Below are 17,492 nucleotides of genomic sequence, written 5' to 3'. Positions count from 1 at the left end.
ACTTGTTTAATTGAAACAGCTGTTAAGATTCATTAATTCCTTTTAAATATGAAAAATCATAAGATTAACATGGGGAACTACAGAGCCACTGGGGCGGAGCCCGAAAGGGTTTTTGAGATAAGAATATGCTTTGATGTTAATCGGGAATGTGAGCTATCATCATGCCAAATTTCAGCCCAATCCGTCTAGTAGTTTATGCGTGATTGAGCAACACACACACAAACATACACACAAACACACACACAAACATACACACAAACTCACAAACTTTCAGATTTATAATATTAGTAAGATTTAGTTCTTTTATATAATATGTGAAGGCGATTTCTATGAAACACTACTCCTCCGTTAAAAAATGGATATATTTTTACAAACTATGTGTCAAAATTAAGTATTTTTTGTATAGACGCAACCTTTCACTATTTCCTGTAATAAATGTCCTCGGCCTTTGTCCCACTCACAGGCCATCAAAATCCCAATGTAATTCTTATGAAGAAAAGTTATTTTTTCAAACAAACAAATAATTTTTACATACAGCTGTTCATAGCAAACACATGATACACACAAGAGCATTCGTTTTCAGTTTTGATAACTGGAGTGGAATGATCGATTACATTATGTTTAAGCCTACTCTTTTAAATTTTCAGAAAATATGAGTGTTGTTTGTTTTGAAATAACGCCTGTAATACTTTGCAATTGCTCGATTTCGAGCAACAGGTGCACTTAGTCCTTTAAAATATTTGTAATTACAAGCCAGCTGACGCTGTGATGTGAATTACTTCCAAACCTCTATTATTGCAGGTTATTTTTCAAAACTAAACAAAAATATTTTATTGAAAAAAATGAATCAAAAAATTGAAAGATCCTGAACATCTATTCATCAGATATATAATCGATGGGTTGAAAAATATTTTTTGTGTATAAACCTTTCTCTACTATTTAAAATCCTGGCCTAGAGCCTTTCGTTAAACAAAACTAACCTTTTTTTTATATAAAATCATATTGATTGTATTTCAAGTGTAAATATCTTGTATTTGAGTCTAATATTTATCTATTACACAACTTGTTGAAATTGAAGCTACCGCACAATTCTATATTATATATTGCGTCTTGCTTTATAATCTTCCTACTATCATACAATAAATTCTATTGAATGTTTGTAATTATTTAATTTACCTATATACTTTATTTCACCCTTGTAACTTATCCAAATATTGTGTATTATAGTGTACCTGATTAGACAAAATAATATTAAAACAGCTATCACTATGCAAACCATCTGGTCCTTAACTGCCTTCCAAGCTTGAGCGAGGTGGCTCGCCTATGGCAGTGTGGGCACCACCCAGCTGCTACGCAATGTGTCACCGCCACCTCACGAAATCTTGGAAGGCAGTAGGATCGGATGGGACTGTGAAACACAGTCTTATAAAAGCAGTAGAGAAGAATATAATCTTCGTCTTGTGGAAGACTTTTTTGCGCTCTCATCCTAATTAACACTTACTAAGCAACATGAGCCCCTTAGATAGCTACAATAGAGCCTATGAGGCCCAAATTATATGGTTTAAATTGTTAAGTAAGAAAGAAAGAAATCAAAATGTTGGTAATTTGTTTTCAATTTAGTTCAAACAAATTTGTGACACTCAGGTAACACATTCAACACATCTTGTTTGGGGAAAAGAATGAATTAATTTATCATGCCCTGATGAGAATAACTTTAAATTCCCTTGGAATTCTTTAGGCCTACTATAGTACATGAGGTTGGCGAAGAACTCAGGGATTACAGCCCTCACACGCACAGAGACACTCCTACACACACACACATGGGTCACCCGCCGTGGGGTAAGTAGGGCTTGCGAGTGCGCGTGCGTTGGTGAAAGGGACGTTAGTCGGTTAGTCCCTCAGAATCCTTCGCCAACCTCACGGACTATAGTATAATACAGTACAGGAGTATGTTTTATCTATGACAGTACGTAGCCTGATGAGTATGATCTTATCTTGTATATAGAGCAAGCCAAATGCATGGTCTCCGCTCCGTTGGTTACAGTTAGGAGTTAAAGGTGGCCGTGGACTCACCGACAGCTGCTACAGTCAAAGCACTTTTTGCCCGTTCATCTTTAACTCCAGGCCGCGGCCTGGTAGAATTAATTGGCAACGTCACGAGTGTTGTTATGTTTAGTGCCAAGACGTCCCATAAGATAGTATGGCAGGCAGGTGACATCACCTAATCAATTCGCATTTTATTCATTAAATTTCAATTTATGAACATAAATTTCTTGGTCCTACAGTAACCAAGCTTTCGTAAATACACAAATGCCATTTATTAGCTGCTTAAAAAAAAAAACATCTGTTGCATACAACCCTACTTGCGACGTTGCCACTTCAAAAGCCGCGGCCTATAGAGTTAAAGGTGGCCGTGACTTTTTGTGTCATCATTGATCATACGTCTATGGAGATATACTTAACAAAAGTGTTGTAGCACGTCAACAACCTGCACATGGGTTCCAGCTGCTGTATGGAAGAGTTAAGCACTTTCAAAATCCGTTAAACAGAAAACTAACCAGATTGCTGTATTTAAAAAGTAAAAGTCATTATTGACCCTGGGCGTTGGGATGAAAGTCTACTTAAATATAGCATGCCTAACGGTGTTAATATTGAAGCAGGTTATCTTTTTTGCCTTAAAGCACGAGGGGTGGTGGGGCACACGGGAGGGACTAAGGCTAACATATCTTGTAGTGTCAGCGTTCGCCGCTAGAACTGCTAAGTTGAAATAATTTTTTTTTTTTTTTAATTTTTAGTTATAAAATTAACTTTTTAATTATAAAATATTGTTTTAAAATTATAAAATAAATTTTTAATTTTTAAAATTTAACTGTCATAACATAACCTAACCAACCAGACTTGCTGATAATATAAAAACTATATAAGATAAAAATCTAATTAATAATTACTTATAATTTTTTATTAATTATAAAATTAATTTTAAAATTTAGTATTATAAAATTAAACTGCCATAACCTAACCTAACCAACCAAACTTGCTGATATGAAAAATTTGTCGACAAAAAGTTAGTGCTGCCAGCGGGATTCGAACCCAGGACCTGCAAAACCGAAACGCTACCAACTATGCCACAAACGCCGCTGAAAACACATCGTTTCGTTACGGTAATCGTGTCGCCTCCACTGAGCTATACTAATAATATTATATAATCTATAACTATATAATCCTCCAGTTATAATCTATATCTCAATGGTCGCCTCAAGAGAAAGAGAAGAAATTATCCACCAGAGATATGACGTCACTACACCTTTAGCCTTAGTCCCTCCCGTGTGCCCATTCCGAGGGGTGAATAGGTCTCCGATCGTAAATATTATAGCTTAATAAAGTCTACTGCAATTCGATAACTAATAATATAAATTAATGAACGTAGAATATCATGATGTTCTATTTAGTATAATTTGATTATGGTTTAATAATACTCAGTATTATTTTCAATTTATTATAAATATTTAATCAATGTCTCAGCTAAAAGCCTAACCATGTTAAAACATTTATATTCCCGACGTTCTTCGTTCAACTAATTTAATTGGTAACCATGGCAACGTAAAAGCATAACAACAATAAACAAACAAATTAGGCTGTATGTAGTTTCTTTCATTTTGTTAGCACTGATTCACTGGTTAGCTTTGTTTGATTCAAGAATAAATTAAATACATAATAATTGGAGATTGTTTATTATTTTCATTCCAAAGTAAGATTTAAGAAACAAATGACGTAGCTAATAATTTAAGGTCCTTGTAGGGGCTAAACCCATGTATGAGGAATGGGTAAGAATGTAGGCTACCTCTATCTACCTAAATATGAAATTTAACCAAGCAACAAGGAATTTTTAACACTATTTGTGCTGTCGACATGTTTGAACATAAAAGTTGCATTTATTTCAATGTTAAGCAATTGCGGGAATTCCCGTCATCAGCACCCAACGTGTTAATACGTTAGTTATCACTGTAGATACTGTATTTGAAACATACAGAATATGAAAACCATTAGCTGTAGCCAATGATATTCAAACAGATAACACCATCTCATAACTTATAATAAGGTTAGCATTTGTAAAATTCCATCCTCAAATGGCGATTTCAGTTTTCAATTTCAGGAAATCATAGTTAAAATATTTGATTCCTTGTAAAAAAGTGTTAGCAGAATTTATTCAGCAGATTTAAACAAAACACCTCAAAAGCATGGATGATGACTTACCAGAAAAATGTGTAAAACTTGTAATGTTGGGCGATTCTTCAGTTGGAAAGGTAAATTTCATTTAAGTTGTGACTGATTTGAATTTTATCTTCATTTTGATAAAATAAATACACATTCACATAATGAATTGGTATATCACATTCAGGTGTTTCCCAAACCTGTAGTAAAAAGAGGCCACTGCAGAGAAAACGGTAACTTATGTGGCTTGTGTTCTAAGTACGAGTATTTTATGTCAGGAAGGAAATATTGTTGAGAGCACGAACATTATTTAGGTATGGTAAGTTAACACCAAAAAGAGGCAATTTAAAATGACAAATGTTTATAGAGCTAGGCTGTCATTCCTTATTGTTCTAAGTCAGGGAATGGTGTTTTTTCTTAACTATTGCAGATAATCGAACACAGCTTTGAACACATAATTACTGTTAGCCTACATAAGTTTACTTTAAGAAACAAATATAATTTTTCTCCATCATACTGTTGAGGAGGGTTCACAAAGAGTCAGCAGAAAATCTTAAATTACAGCATAGGTCGAGTAGTACATCAATAACGATATCTATTGATTAAAATAGCACGGTGCTGGCAGTTCAACAAGTTTAAGTTTGTAGTTTTTTAACTGTCACTGTTTTGTCAAGGATAAACATTTTGAGGAACTGGAATTTCAGTGTTGTGCATTAAAACACACTAGAGATCGCCCTGTGGTCTTTCACCTAAAACTGTTTAAATAAAACATGTGATCGGAATTTCTTCCATTTGTTTTCATTTCCGTTTATATTTTGTCACCAGCATGGCAACCCATAAGTTAAGACATATGTTAATTTTTTTTTAATTTTAAATTCATTTTTTACTTATATTTTTAAGCCTTTTAATCTATAAAGGAATTCTGCACATCTACAGATAAATATCTTTCTAACAGTATGCATATATTTTCCCTGTGATGCACACAAGCTGAGAAAAAAGATTTTCAAGAAACCTGTTTGCCTATTAGTATATAAGATTATCGACTAAACCAATCATTGACTTTCAGACTTCTTTGGTCACAAGATTTTGCTATGAAGAATTTGGTCGCCAATACTATCCTACTCCTGGAGTGGATTTCTTTTTGAAAAGAACCACAATCCAAGGAAACAGACTTGTGCGAGCTATAATGTGGGACTTGGGCGGTCAAGCTCTAGAGGGATCAATGTTTAAAAACTATCTGCATGGAAGTCAGGTATGGTGTCTTACGTAGTTCCGTTATTTTTAAAATAGCAGTAAACTTATAGGCCTAGATAAGCTACATTTTATACTATAACGCTTAAGACTGCTAGGGCCTACGTTTTTGTTTGGAACATAAATTTGAAATGAAAATTCTTGTGAACTATATAGAGAACTTTAAGAGATAAGAATCACTTCAATAATTAATGCTAATATTTGGTACAGCTCGTGACACCTAAGCTGGCACTTGGCCTAGCGCGGGCAGTGCAGGCAGGAGGAGGGTGGAGGTAGGGAAAAGACCGGACTGCAAACATTTCTGTTGCCTCGGAACGGGGTTGACTCCCCTTGTATTATGTACTTGAGCCCCTTCATATGGGTCGCAAGGACAGTTGATGCAACCCGCACGACGGGACATATAATGTTTTCGAAATAGGTACGTACTAGTAGCGATCGGCCGAGTGCCAGCTTAGATGTAACGAGCTGTACCAACTTGTACAATATTAGCAATGCCTATAAATAATACACAAGGCAACATACCCACTAGTAATATGTACAAGACCCTTTGGTTCAAAAACATTGTTACACTCGTCCCTTAATCTGATTGATAACTATCACACACAGTGCGTATCAAGTAAAAGAGCCATAGATATAGTTTTCTGATATCAATTTAACTGAAATTCGAAGGCAGTTAGTTTGTGGACAGCATAAACCCTGGGAGAATCCTCCTAAGATGAAAAGTGGACGGCTCGGATGATTTGACTGGACAAGTAAGTTCTTTAAGAATTGCATCAGTATTACTTTAAGATCATCACTAGTATTTTGTCATTGGTTAATCGTGTTGTTGTCATTTCAGGTTATCTTGTTGGTGTTTGACATCACCAACGCGACAAGCTTCACCCGTCTCACTGACTGGTGGAAAGCAGCGTCCAGATGTATATTTGGAAAACCTCCTCTTCTGGCTCTCATCGCCAATAAATGTTTGTTTGAGTTAGGCCTATATAGTCTGCATGCAAGCACAATCAATCTTAGCTACATCACACTATAAAAATATGAGGTCTGTTCATCAAGTAGTACTAGTAGACAATCCAGTTGAATTAAAACCTCCCTCTAGTTTATTTAGGTGACATACTATTGTAGGGATATCTATTATGAAATTCTTGCAAAGCATGTCAATCTACTCAAAAGCCAGGAATAATTTTAGAACATTGTGGGATTTAAAACTGTTATGGAACTTAAGCAGACAGTTAGTGTAGAACTTATTATGCAATGAGCAAATTTCCATGCTTCAATAAAAATCGCACATTTAATTTTCTTCTCCTTAATTTTTGGACCTACTCTGAACCATTCTTAAGATTGGAAAATACTAAATAGTCAATCATTATTTCCCTTAAATTGATAATGCCAGCCCAGATTTTCTAAGATAGGTATATTGACAATCAAATTTGAGAATATATAACAGAAACATAGAAGTTATAAATTAATATTAAATAGGTACTAAATGAATCGTCTTCTTTTCCTCCTTGCCTTCTCAGCCAGTTCAATGAATGGCTGTTTCTCTTCCACAGTCATCTGTCTCCATCTCTCACCTGCTTCACAGATCTTAGCCTGCTGAGATACATTGTCACCAGAGAAGTTTGCCAGAAAGTCCTGTGTGAAGTTTATATAAGGATTCTTCCTTTTCTTAGTAACATTTGGTTTTCTGCACTCTATGTTGTCTGTCAACGTAAAGTTACTCTTTTGTTGTCTATTTTCATCCATCTTCGGTTAACAAATATAAATTTATGTTCAGACTAAAATTTAAAATGTTTAGCTGCAAATTATTTCAATATTTCGTTTCTATGGGAACTTTAAAAACTATTTTAGCTTAAACAAGGTGATGTGACCTGTGCAGAACGTTTTACGGTTTCAGAGGGAAAACACTCGCCCCTACCTTGCTTAAATTAATGTGGTCATAGTAAACAACAAGACACCCATTTACATAATATATGCAAAAATAAAATTAAAATTGTCTTCAGCCGATCCATAAGGATGATAAATCTATAATAAAGCATGTTAAATCAAATCGTGATGATTATTGTAGAGAAAGTTTCATACCCTTCTGTCACTATCTTTGCGAGTCCAAAGGGGTTACTCTCTTAACTAATACATCTGTATTTTTAGGTCAATGCATTTCTTCCAGAATTTTGTTACTTAGTTTTATATCCAATACGCATTTTTTTAAACTAAACTCAAGAGCAAATCAGTATTCATTAGTCCTACTGCTGGATATTTATTTATAATAATCTTACTAATATTATAAATGTGAAAGTTTGTGTGTTTGTTTGAAGTTCAATCACACATTAACTACTGGACGGATTGGGCTGAAATTTGGTATAATGATAACTTACATTCCCGATTAACATATAGCCATATTCTTATCTCAAAAATCCTTTTGGCTTTTTTATCCTAGTGGCTCTGTAGTTCTCTATGTTAACCTAATGAGTATTCATATTTAAAGGGAATAAAATAATTTTGTCAGCTGTTTCAAATAAAAAGTTTGTTCCATGATATGCAAAAGCATTGTGGAAGGAAAATACATAGGTGTGCTATTCCCGTCATATTCTGACGTCACTCGGATTGCAAACAAAAGATCATCTGATTGTAACTGTCAAATTAGTATGTATTTGTTTTGATTTGATTGTTATTGTTTTTTTTTTTAAACATACATTATAAAAACAATAACAACCAAATCAAAACAAATACATATACTAATTTGACAGTTACAATCAGGTGATCTTTTGTCTGCAATCCGAGTGACGTCAGAACATGACGGGAATAGCACACCTATGTATTTTCCTTCCACCATGATGCAAAAGCATTAAAAAGTTATAAAATTTACCCACAGGGTGCAGCACTATTTTTTTGCATTTATGAAAACAGCTAATATAATTTGAACTAAGCAGAAACTAAAAAATGTGATACGCAATGAGAACTGTCAAAGAAGGATTGATTACAGTTATGTTTATGATTTTAATGTCATGAACAATTTGTGATATTTTGCAAATTTGTAATAATTTATTTTTAGTATTAGAGCATTATGGCTATGGTAGATGTGTACGGTAATACTATAGTATACCTTAAATTTAAAGAAGAAAATGTTATCAAACTGTGTCCTTCCCCATTGCAAACAGAAAGCTTATGAGCATAACTGCAATAAACCTTTTATACCTATATGCCAACCCCGTACGAAGGACGGGTACTCTGCTAGTGATCTAATAAATCAATACCGTATTATATGTTACGGCAATACCACTGGCCTGACCAACGTTTGCACGCACCGTGACGCACATTTAATTAATGTACGGTACAGTACCTTTTTTGTGTTAAATGTATTATCAACATGTGTTCTGTATTTAGTGTAAAATTAAAATTATATGATGAATCATAGAAGAGGATATGGCGGCAGCCACCAAGAAACTTATATTAGTTTAACATGACTTCAAAGGATGTTACAATAATTATGAGCTAAATTTGCTTCAGTATTTATACTCTTAGTAGTAGTTATGACCTGTGCCCAACTATCTTTTATCACCTCCTGCTGTCAAATATAAGCAAGATTAAAAGAGAATTATTGAGACTGGTATTCCATAAACATGCTGGTTGTTAACAGTAAAGTCTGTTGATTAGTTGAGATGTGTAAGGCAGTAGATTGTGTGTTATATGTAGTAGTGGACGATGGCAGAGATCTACAGCTCTGTTAATGGTTAGTAGTGTGTGACAAATTTACCAAAGTTACTCCAGCATATTTGTGAATTGAATACCAAACATACATGTCTCTGCCATTAAGTTTTATGAATTTGTAAACTTTGCATTCCAGGTGATATGGAGCACCAGAGAGCAGTAAGTCTTGACAAGCAGATGAAGTTTGTCAATGAACATGGAATTCAGTCAACACACACTGTCTCTGCCCGCACTGGTGAAAATGTGAGTTGTGGTGCTACTGCATGATACATCTTAACACGTTGAGTGCAAGGGGCGGGAATTCTCGTCCTGCCATATCGGCACCTCTAGCGCGGGTGCCAGTTTTATACTTCAATCTAGTATACTGTAACTTGTTTTCATATATGACTATTTGATCTAAGGAAGGGATTGTTCCAAATTAAGTGTAGTTTGGGGGTTTTTGCTTCGATTTAGTGAAATGGAATGGGAATAATAATAATAATTTCTGCTTTGAAGCATTGTGGAAGGAACCTAACCTCAAAATTGTGCTCGACACCTTTTTGTGATATTTTTGATGGTGTATCCGGATATTTCGTTCCTGCTTTTTCCTTCCATATGGCAATACTGAGAGCCTGCTGTTTAGTGATGCTATCTGTTGGGTTCTTGTAAAACTACGTAGTACATGCCTCTCCTATTGGATGAAACTAAATCTAAATATTTTTGCGCACTTATCTACGCATCACATTGGCTACTCTTGCCACCGGCCTTCGCACCGCCGCAGCGAACGTGTAAACAAGCCCATAAAATCAATGTCTTGCTTAAACACCACCATACTTTATCGTCATCGAGCAATAAAAGATCTGAATACAAACCGTTAAGAAACCTATTTTCTTAAAACCTAACTTTCCAGTCTACACCGTTTGGAATAAACTCTTAAGAAACTAATTAACATAAGACGATAGAATTATCAAGATATTAAGTAACGAGTATGTCATAAAATATTATGGCACGAACAATGCTCACTTATGCAAAAATAAAAACAGCATTTTGTATAGAGCTTTACTTTTTCTGCATCCATTTTGTCCGCAAGTGTTGTAGTTGCAGTTGCCACTACAAAAAACAAGAGCATACACTTTTATTGAATGAAAATTGCAACTTACAATACTTAAGGTTTGGAGTAAAAATGTGCATTGGTTTCTGCGCAGGTGATGTTGGCATTTCAACGTATCCTGGCAGAGCTGCTGGGCGTGCGACTGTCTAAGGCAGAGCAAGAGGAACAACAAGGCGTGGTGAAGGCTGAGATTGTAGCAGCCAATCACAATCAAGCGTATGCTGGGCTGCCTACCACCAACTCTACTATATGTGTCATTCAGTAACTACTATGGTTTATAAAGATGATTAGTGTTAAACATTCAATTCATCTTAAATCCAAATGAATCGATAAATTGGAGGTTAGAGTCTGTGATCACTATTTATTTTATGTTGTCTGGTTAATTTTATAACAAAACTAGCTGACCCGGCGAACTTCGTATCGCCTAAGTTATAGGTTTCCCCTAAGACAGACCGATGGAAAGAAAGTACCGTTACGTTTAATTTTCAAGATGATCTCGTTCGCATCGCTCAATCACGTCCTGGTTGGAGCTCGTTCGCTACGCTAACTCGCCTCCAGGTTAGCTCGTTCGCTACGCTTACTCGCCTCCAGTTTGAAGCTCGTTCGCTACGCTCACTCACCTTTTGGTTGCAAATTAGCTGTTGTCATAAATGTAAAAGAAATAATAGTGCTGCACCCTGTTGGTAATCCTTGTAACTTTAATGCTATTGAACATCATAGAACAGAACCAACTTGTTTAATTGAAACAGCTGTTAAGATTCATTAATTCCATTTCTCATAAGGTTAACATGGGAAACTCCAGAGCCACTGGGGCGGAGCCCTTTTAAGAATTTCGAAACAGGAAATAGTTTACGTCCGATTCGCATACCTACAGAATTTACACACCAAATTTCATAACGATCGGTGAAGTCGTTCCGGAGGAGTTTGCAGACAAACACTGTGACACGAGAATTTTATATATTAGATTGGTTCGATTTGGAAGAACCTCAGTTTTTCGTTTCAGTAATAAACACGAATACTTGAACAGAACTGTTCAAGTATTTGTGGTAGTAAATTAAGAGTCGGCAAGACCACTCAACCATCTTAGATTTTCTGCACATAACGGCAATGTTAATGGTTGAAGCCTATTACGGCATTGTTTATTAAGATAAAAAGTTGCAAAATATCTCATTTTAAAGCTATTGAAAACGTCAATGTGATTTGCCAACCACAATAATTGTTATTTTTTTGTCAAACTACATAAATATCTTGACTTAAACTATGGTTTTTTTAACCTCTAAAACAAAAGTTTTAAAAATCCGAAAAGAAATTCACACGGAAAATATATTGAAGAATCAAATAACATTTTCTGCTTGGTAATCAAGCTTAAACTGTGCATGAAATATGCTTCAATGTGAACTCATGTTTTTCCCGATCGGTTCTAGGACAACCATTGTTTAAAAGCATTGTCAGCCTTAGCATCTGACGGTCAACAGCAATGCAAAACTATTGACTCCTGCCGACTCTTAACCTGATGCACTAGAATTTTGATTGTGTAACTTAAATTAATCTAAATCCTACGTAATTTTATTCCTTTGTCCCTGTAATATTTTATTGACTGTGACAACATTAAATGAACAAAATCTAAGGTCTCATTTTATTTTTGGACCCTATTACAGTGAAACCTTGATAAGAAGACCCTCGATAACAAGTGTCATTTTCAAATCCCCTTAAAATTATTTTACCCCTAATTACATGTTATTACAAACCTCGATAAGAAGTCAACCTTGATAACAAGTCTTATTTTACAATCCCCATGAGAGTCTTCTTATCAAGGTTCTACTGTATATCTATACAAATAGGCCAAACATGATCTCTGCTTTGGTTTTGACAGTATGGGCAGCAATTAGGTCATATTAAAAATCAAAACTCACTAAATCCATAAGCTACAATATGATTCATAAATTTTATAAAAATAGGGTAATTTGCTAAAATGGCATAGGCTACAGTTCTTTGAGTAGGCCTACAAAACATGCAAATAGTAAATTGTGTTTAGAGACAACTGAATAAAGTTAATTCCATGGGTTTGGCTTTTATACCTAGGTATATTATTTTCTATGACTCACATAAATATGAAAAAGATATAGCACTGATTAAGCACTTCTGTTCCAAAATACATCATTTAAAAAAATCATAAAAAATACAATTAAATAAAACAATTTTAATTTTGTATTATTTTTCTTAACGATTTACGAATCAAGTGGATAAGAAAAAAAGAGTTGAAAAAGAAAGATTTATTTGAGACTACTTACAAGATACTGACACAAACAATTATGTTTAGTAAGGGTGATTTCTGAATGGATTTTCAGGGTTGAACAATTGGGGATCTTGCATGAAGGCTGGGTCTTTCAAATAGTATGGCATCAGGCCTAAAACACAAAATTTAATTACCTATATTATATTTGTTGTTTAAAAGGTTAGCAACCTGTTTAAATCTTGCATTTGCCCATCTGTGCTTGGTGGAACGTATCAAGCCAAGCAAGGGACGAGGTGGTATACAGTATAAGGATGAAGTGAACTGATAAGATAAGACCATAGACTAAGCAACACAAGACTAAGTAGTGGTGGCACCAAGACGCAAATGCATGACATGCTGCCTTTGATTCAGAGTCTGTAGTGCCTCAAACTAAATCATTAAGTCAATGGTATTACACTATTTACTTATGGTTAGACAGATTTATCCAGAGATGTATGTTGATAAGCTTGTTCATTTTTGTCAAGTTTTATACAATTCATTAAATTTGTTTGCTTTATCCCATGTTTTAAATACTCCCTATGAGTTATTGTTCAATATTACTTCCTCAACATTTCAATAGTTCGACTTCCCCTTGGTCCACAAAGTCTCCAACTATCAGACTTTTAATGTACATCAACATTATAACTCAACAATGTAAATTCACTGTTGATGATCAAACATCACAGTTCAAAGATGTCAGAAAAACCATTGTTAGCATCTATTTCAGGATGAAATCATAAGCCAAAGTAACGCTCCTTTCACACTATATGGTTTTCCTACAGTTACCTAACAATGTACATGTTAACTCTCACTGATTTGAGAAAGCAAAGTGGCCAATTCGCTCATCAGTGAGACAATGTTAACATTGTCTCACTCTAATTACTTTGTCTCACTCCAGATTTGCAACGTGAAGGCACGAAATAGTGAGCGCGTAACACGCAGGCAACGTCATATGCGCGCTAAATGCGTTGGCAGCACTGGCTGTAAATCAGCTGGTCAGCTGTTGTACTGTTGTATTTGTCTCTTCACATTAAATGTTTTATTAAAAGTTCACTTCTGTGTAAAAATAGGTTATGTTTCTTCACAAATTTATTTGTTTTATGGTAACTGTAGGAAAAGTATAATGTGCAACTCGAGTTCAAAGTACAATTGCCTCACTCGAGAAACCATTCCTCACTCGCCTACGGCTCGTGAGTAAGGATTTCTCTCGAGTGAGTCAATAGCTCACTTTTCTCACTAGTTGCACAAATGACTATTCCGCCATCAGGTTAAAAACCGTACCTTAACCACCTTAAACTGCTGTCGCCTTAACCGTGTAGTGTGAAAGCTATCGTGCTTTATACTACTAAAACAGTTACCGTAAGGTCAAAACCGTACAGTGTAAAAGGAGCGTAAGTATATCCCATGGGCAAAAGTTTACCTGCATTTTGTGCTTTGATGATTTCATTTTCGACTTGCTGTTGACGTTTTGTACACAACCCTGTTATGTGGCGTCCATAAATCTTGCCAGTGTACATTGATACAAACTGCGACAGTAACTTTACATTTTTATAATCTGGTGATATGTTCATTTTACACAGAATGCATAGCCTTTTTTCTTTTCGAAAAGGATTTTCTATATCAACAGGCTGTAACATAAATACATTGTTTTACAAGACAACTTTGAAAGTACGGGAGTTATAGGCATTTATTTTTAGTACTGAAGTAGACATCCTATCTGTATAAACGAAGTGTAGCAAATTTTAAGACAACTTAGTTGAGCCAATAACAGAGAGTGATACAGTCAAAATAACTATTTTCTTCCTTGAGCTGGATCTTTGTCCACTCTTCTCTTTATCTTAGGTCATTAATTTAATACCGTTTTTCAAGAAGCGGAGCGGATAACTATTGGAGGGGTGGAAAATTGTTTCTTTGCACTCCGCTCTCTACGTTCTGCTTCTGCGCCTAGGAAAACCCAACTTAGTTACAGTAATAGTTAGTGTGACATAAAATATGCTACAGTCTTCATTAGTATAAGTTGTCCATTGAGTTGGGCTTTGATAGATTGTCGCATCTGACATAAATCAGTAGTTTAAATCAGTATAGGCCTACTATGACAGTGACTCAATTCAATTACCATATGTTAATTTTATTCCAAAACTGTATAACTGTGCAAGTACCTACAATAAAAGGGGAACAATTTTGTAGCAAATCAAAATAGATCACCGAGACAAAATTTGAGCCCTCAATTTAAAGTGCTTTCTCTAAACCGGAAAGACAGCGCTTTAGATTGCTACAAAGCTCGAAGATAATGTGGTTGGAATACTTTAAATTGGTGTTACAAAAGGACGATTGGCACCTGTAACAGGGTGGATTCCTATCCAGCTTAAAAATTACTCCTAAGACTAAATGTGATGGACTAGGCAAAACAAATAGCTTTATATGATGTTTTATTTACACAAAATATGTCATTCACTGGTTCACTCGCCTTAAGTGCATCATAATTTTTGTAATAATGAATTACCAACTACGTTTGTTTTGAGGAGACAAGTTTAATATGACATGCATGATCTTTGATCAGACAATAATTCAAAATTACTACCTACCGCATCATTATTACTGTCTTCTGAATGATTGTGGTTGCCAGTACAGCTTGAAGTTGAGCAGCTTGCAAGGGAGATAATCCTTGGCAGAGGTTTTAACTGGAGGCTAGTACCTGTGAATAGATTGATTATTAAATAAATGGACTTTGTGGCCATGTATTGAATAAAAATGATTTAAATGTACGAGGCATGTTTTTTTTTTAGTAAGTAATGTTTTTAAATTTCTCCGTTCCAGTGCTGCGATTGGCATTTTTGACATTTGTGCTGTGTATGTGAATCCATTGGCAAACCTGCGCCGGAAATTCGGCAACAATCAGCTGTGTTTACATCCGGTTTCGAGCATTCATAATGATGCCACCAATTGAGACTGCCACTGACTGTGAAGTGCACTCTTTAATTAGATTTTTAAATGCTAAAGGTGTGAAAGCCATTGAAATGGCCAATGGCCACACCACCGTTCATGATGAACAATGCACCAATTCATCAGTGGCCAGCGGCCGCCCAGTGCGTCCGTCAGTTACATCATGAACGTTGGTGGGTCCGTCTTAAAATACCCTTACCCGCTTGCGTACCATTCCACTCACAATGTTCTCACCAAACACTTCACTAATAATCTGTCAATGAATTTCAATGGCTTTCATACCTTTAGCACTTAAAAATCTAATTACAACGTGCACTTCACAGTCGGCATAAATTATCAATTGGCGACACCATTTTGAATGCTCGAAACCGGATGTAAACACGTCCGATTGTTGCCGAATTTCTGGCGCAGGCTTGCCAACAGATGCACATACTTATCACAATGTCAAAAATGCCAATCACGGTGCTGGAACGGAGAAATTTAAAAACGGTACTTACTTAAAAAACATGCCTTGTGTAATATATAATATATATATCATATATGGTGTGTCAGTTCATTGGCAACTGTGTTGCAATGAATAAGTTCACTGTTGTTTTAACCTGTTCTTGACTGTACAGTACAGTCAAGAATAGGTTAAAACGACGAACTTATTCAATTAGTAACTCTCACGGTAACTTACTCAGTGTTATAACTTAGGCTACTGTGAGTTTTAACAATTGCGAAATACAATGAATTAGGATAAAGATGGATATTTTTATGGTTGGAAACTATTTAAGTTAGTTGGGTTTCCAAAATATAGGTTATAGGTAGAATCAGTTTTTAATAGAAGGAGTACTAAGTTAAGTGTCCAAAAAACTTTCAAATTTGAGGTTCATTACCTAAGTGGTTGGAATGGTGGTCTTGGCGAGTCTAACCCAAGTTCTAGTGGCTAGAAAGGTACGGTGGCTTAACTTATGTGGACTGTGGAGAGGGAACGCCAAACCTCTGCTTGCATGCGATGCAAAACAAACAAAACCACTAGACCTAAACGCAATTCCATGCACCATATAATCGATTTATTTCCTATACAATATTGAAAACGGACGACCTAGCCCAGCCTATATAATTTGCTCTAGACACCACTTTAGTATACCATTGAATAAATCCTCTGTATCTTACTTCTCTGTGGCCTAACTTACCTGACATACGGAATAACTTAATTGCCTATTGGCTATTTTAACCTTTCAATTTTGCCATTAGAAATTACACTCGCACGTTTTAACATTCATACCTCTCTAAAACTAAATATGTTAATGTTATGGTCGGTTTTACGTTTTTTTTTTTATAAAAGGGAAGGCCTAGGCCTAACGCTATGTTTTGGAATATAAATTATTAGGCAACTTACCAAAAACGCGGCTCAACGATGATATTCTGTTCAATAATGACATGTTGCTCAGATAAAAATAGAATATATTTACAGTGTACAGTTCTGTGAGAACAATTAATTAATAAAATGTTTATGTTGATAAACAGAATATTTTCATAACAGCTTTAATTAACTTTGAGGTTAGACACTTAACTTTTCTTTTTCTTCTTCTTCAATTCCCATTCTTGTTAGCTTATAAAAAGCTAGCTTTATTATACTACCATGTAGCCACACTATTTCAACATATATTACGACTGTTCGTAATATGTCATCGTGATATTTTTCCCAGGCTTTCTTGATTGTTAAACTTACTTAGGTAATGATTTTTAAAATAAGCTGAGTTACTGAAGTTAAGTTGGCTTTAAGTTAGTGTGGATAGATGATTTTGCAGGTTGAATTGATTGCTTAAGTATTTAAAGTTCAAGTTTCATCTCTTAAAGTTAGATGTATACCATTTATTTTAATATAATTGAGAAAAACATATTTTGTCTTCGAAACAAAGCTCGGAGAAGGCTAGTAAAATGAGCCTTTAAGCAGAATAGTCATCCTTATGCTTATGGATCAGTAAGGCAATTTCATTTTAACGATAAGTTTAGTTTCGTTCAATGCCG

At 35.1% G+C, this 17,492-nt stretch overlaps 2 protein-coding genes across 2 annotated transcripts; one reads left to right on the top strand and one right to left on the bottom strand.

Moving 5' to 3' along the window:
- Positions 1 to 3,838: 3,838 nt before the first annotated feature.
- Positions 3,839 to 10,717, top strand: LOC128983130 (ras-related protein Rab-28-like). Its single transcript, XM_054402302.1, has 5 exons — positions 3,839 to 4,304; positions 5,279 to 5,464; positions 6,302 to 6,425; positions 9,305 to 9,411; positions 10,353 to 10,717. The coding sequence occupies exons 1-5, from the start codon at positions 4,239 to 4,241 to the stop codon at positions 10,521 to 10,523; spliced, it is 654 nt and encodes a 217-aa protein (XP_054258277.1). The 5' UTR covers positions 3,839 to 4,238; the 3' UTR covers positions 10,524 to 10,717.
- Positions 10,718 to 12,516: 1,799 nt separating this feature from the next.
- Positions 12,517 to 17,022, bottom strand: LOC128983129 (28S ribosomal protein S18c, mitochondrial). Its single transcript, XM_054402301.1, has 4 exons — positions 16,861 to 17,022; positions 15,119 to 15,228; positions 13,954 to 14,161; positions 12,517 to 12,666 (listed from the first exon to the last, which is right to left on the bottom strand). The coding sequence occupies exons 1-4, from the start codon at positions 16,901 to 16,903 to the stop codon at positions 12,575 to 12,577; spliced, it is 453 nt and encodes a 150-aa protein (XP_054258276.1). The 5' UTR covers positions 16,904 to 17,022; the 3' UTR covers positions 12,517 to 12,574.
- Positions 17,023 to 17,492: the final 470 nt, after the last annotated feature.

This window comes from Macrosteles quadrilineatus, unplaced genomic scaffold, assembly GCF_028750875.1.
Source record: "Macrosteles quadrilineatus isolate MER2022 unplaced genomic scaffold, UCM_ALF_1.0 Scaffold_1__1_contigs__length_201487025, whole genome shotgun sequence".
Taxonomy (NCBI): domain Eukaryota; kingdom Metazoa; phylum Arthropoda; class Insecta; order Hemiptera; family Cicadellidae; genus Macrosteles; species Macrosteles quadrilineatus.
This window is presented reverse-complemented; position numbering and strand designations above follow the sequence as displayed.

Bases quoted from the DNA above. Each gene is read 5' to 3' on its own strand.
- LOC128983129 (XM_054402301.1), bottom strand. From the start codon at position 16,903: ATGTCATTATTGAACAGAATATCATCGTTGAGCCGCGTTTTTG. The intron at 14,162-15,118 runs GTAGGTAGTAAT...TTTATGTTACAG, and splicing joins AAGACAGTAATAATGATGCG to CCTGTTGATATAGAAAATCC. The intron at 12,667-13,953 runs GTAAACTTTTGC...TTTGTGTTTTAG, and splicing joins CATCAAAGCACAAAATGCAG to GCCTGATGCCATACTATTTG.
- LOC128983130 (XM_054402302.1), top strand. From the start codon at position 4,239: ATGGATGATGACTTACCAGAAAAATGTGTAAAACTTGTAATGTTGGGC. The intron at 4,305-5,278 runs GTAAATTTCATT...ATTGACTTTCAG, and splicing joins GCGATTCTTCAGTTGGAAAG to ACTTCTTTGGTCACAAGATT. The intron at 6,426-9,304 runs GTTTGTTTGAGT...TTTGCATTCCAG, and splicing joins GGCTCTCATCGCCAATAAAT to GTGATATGGAGCACCAGAGA.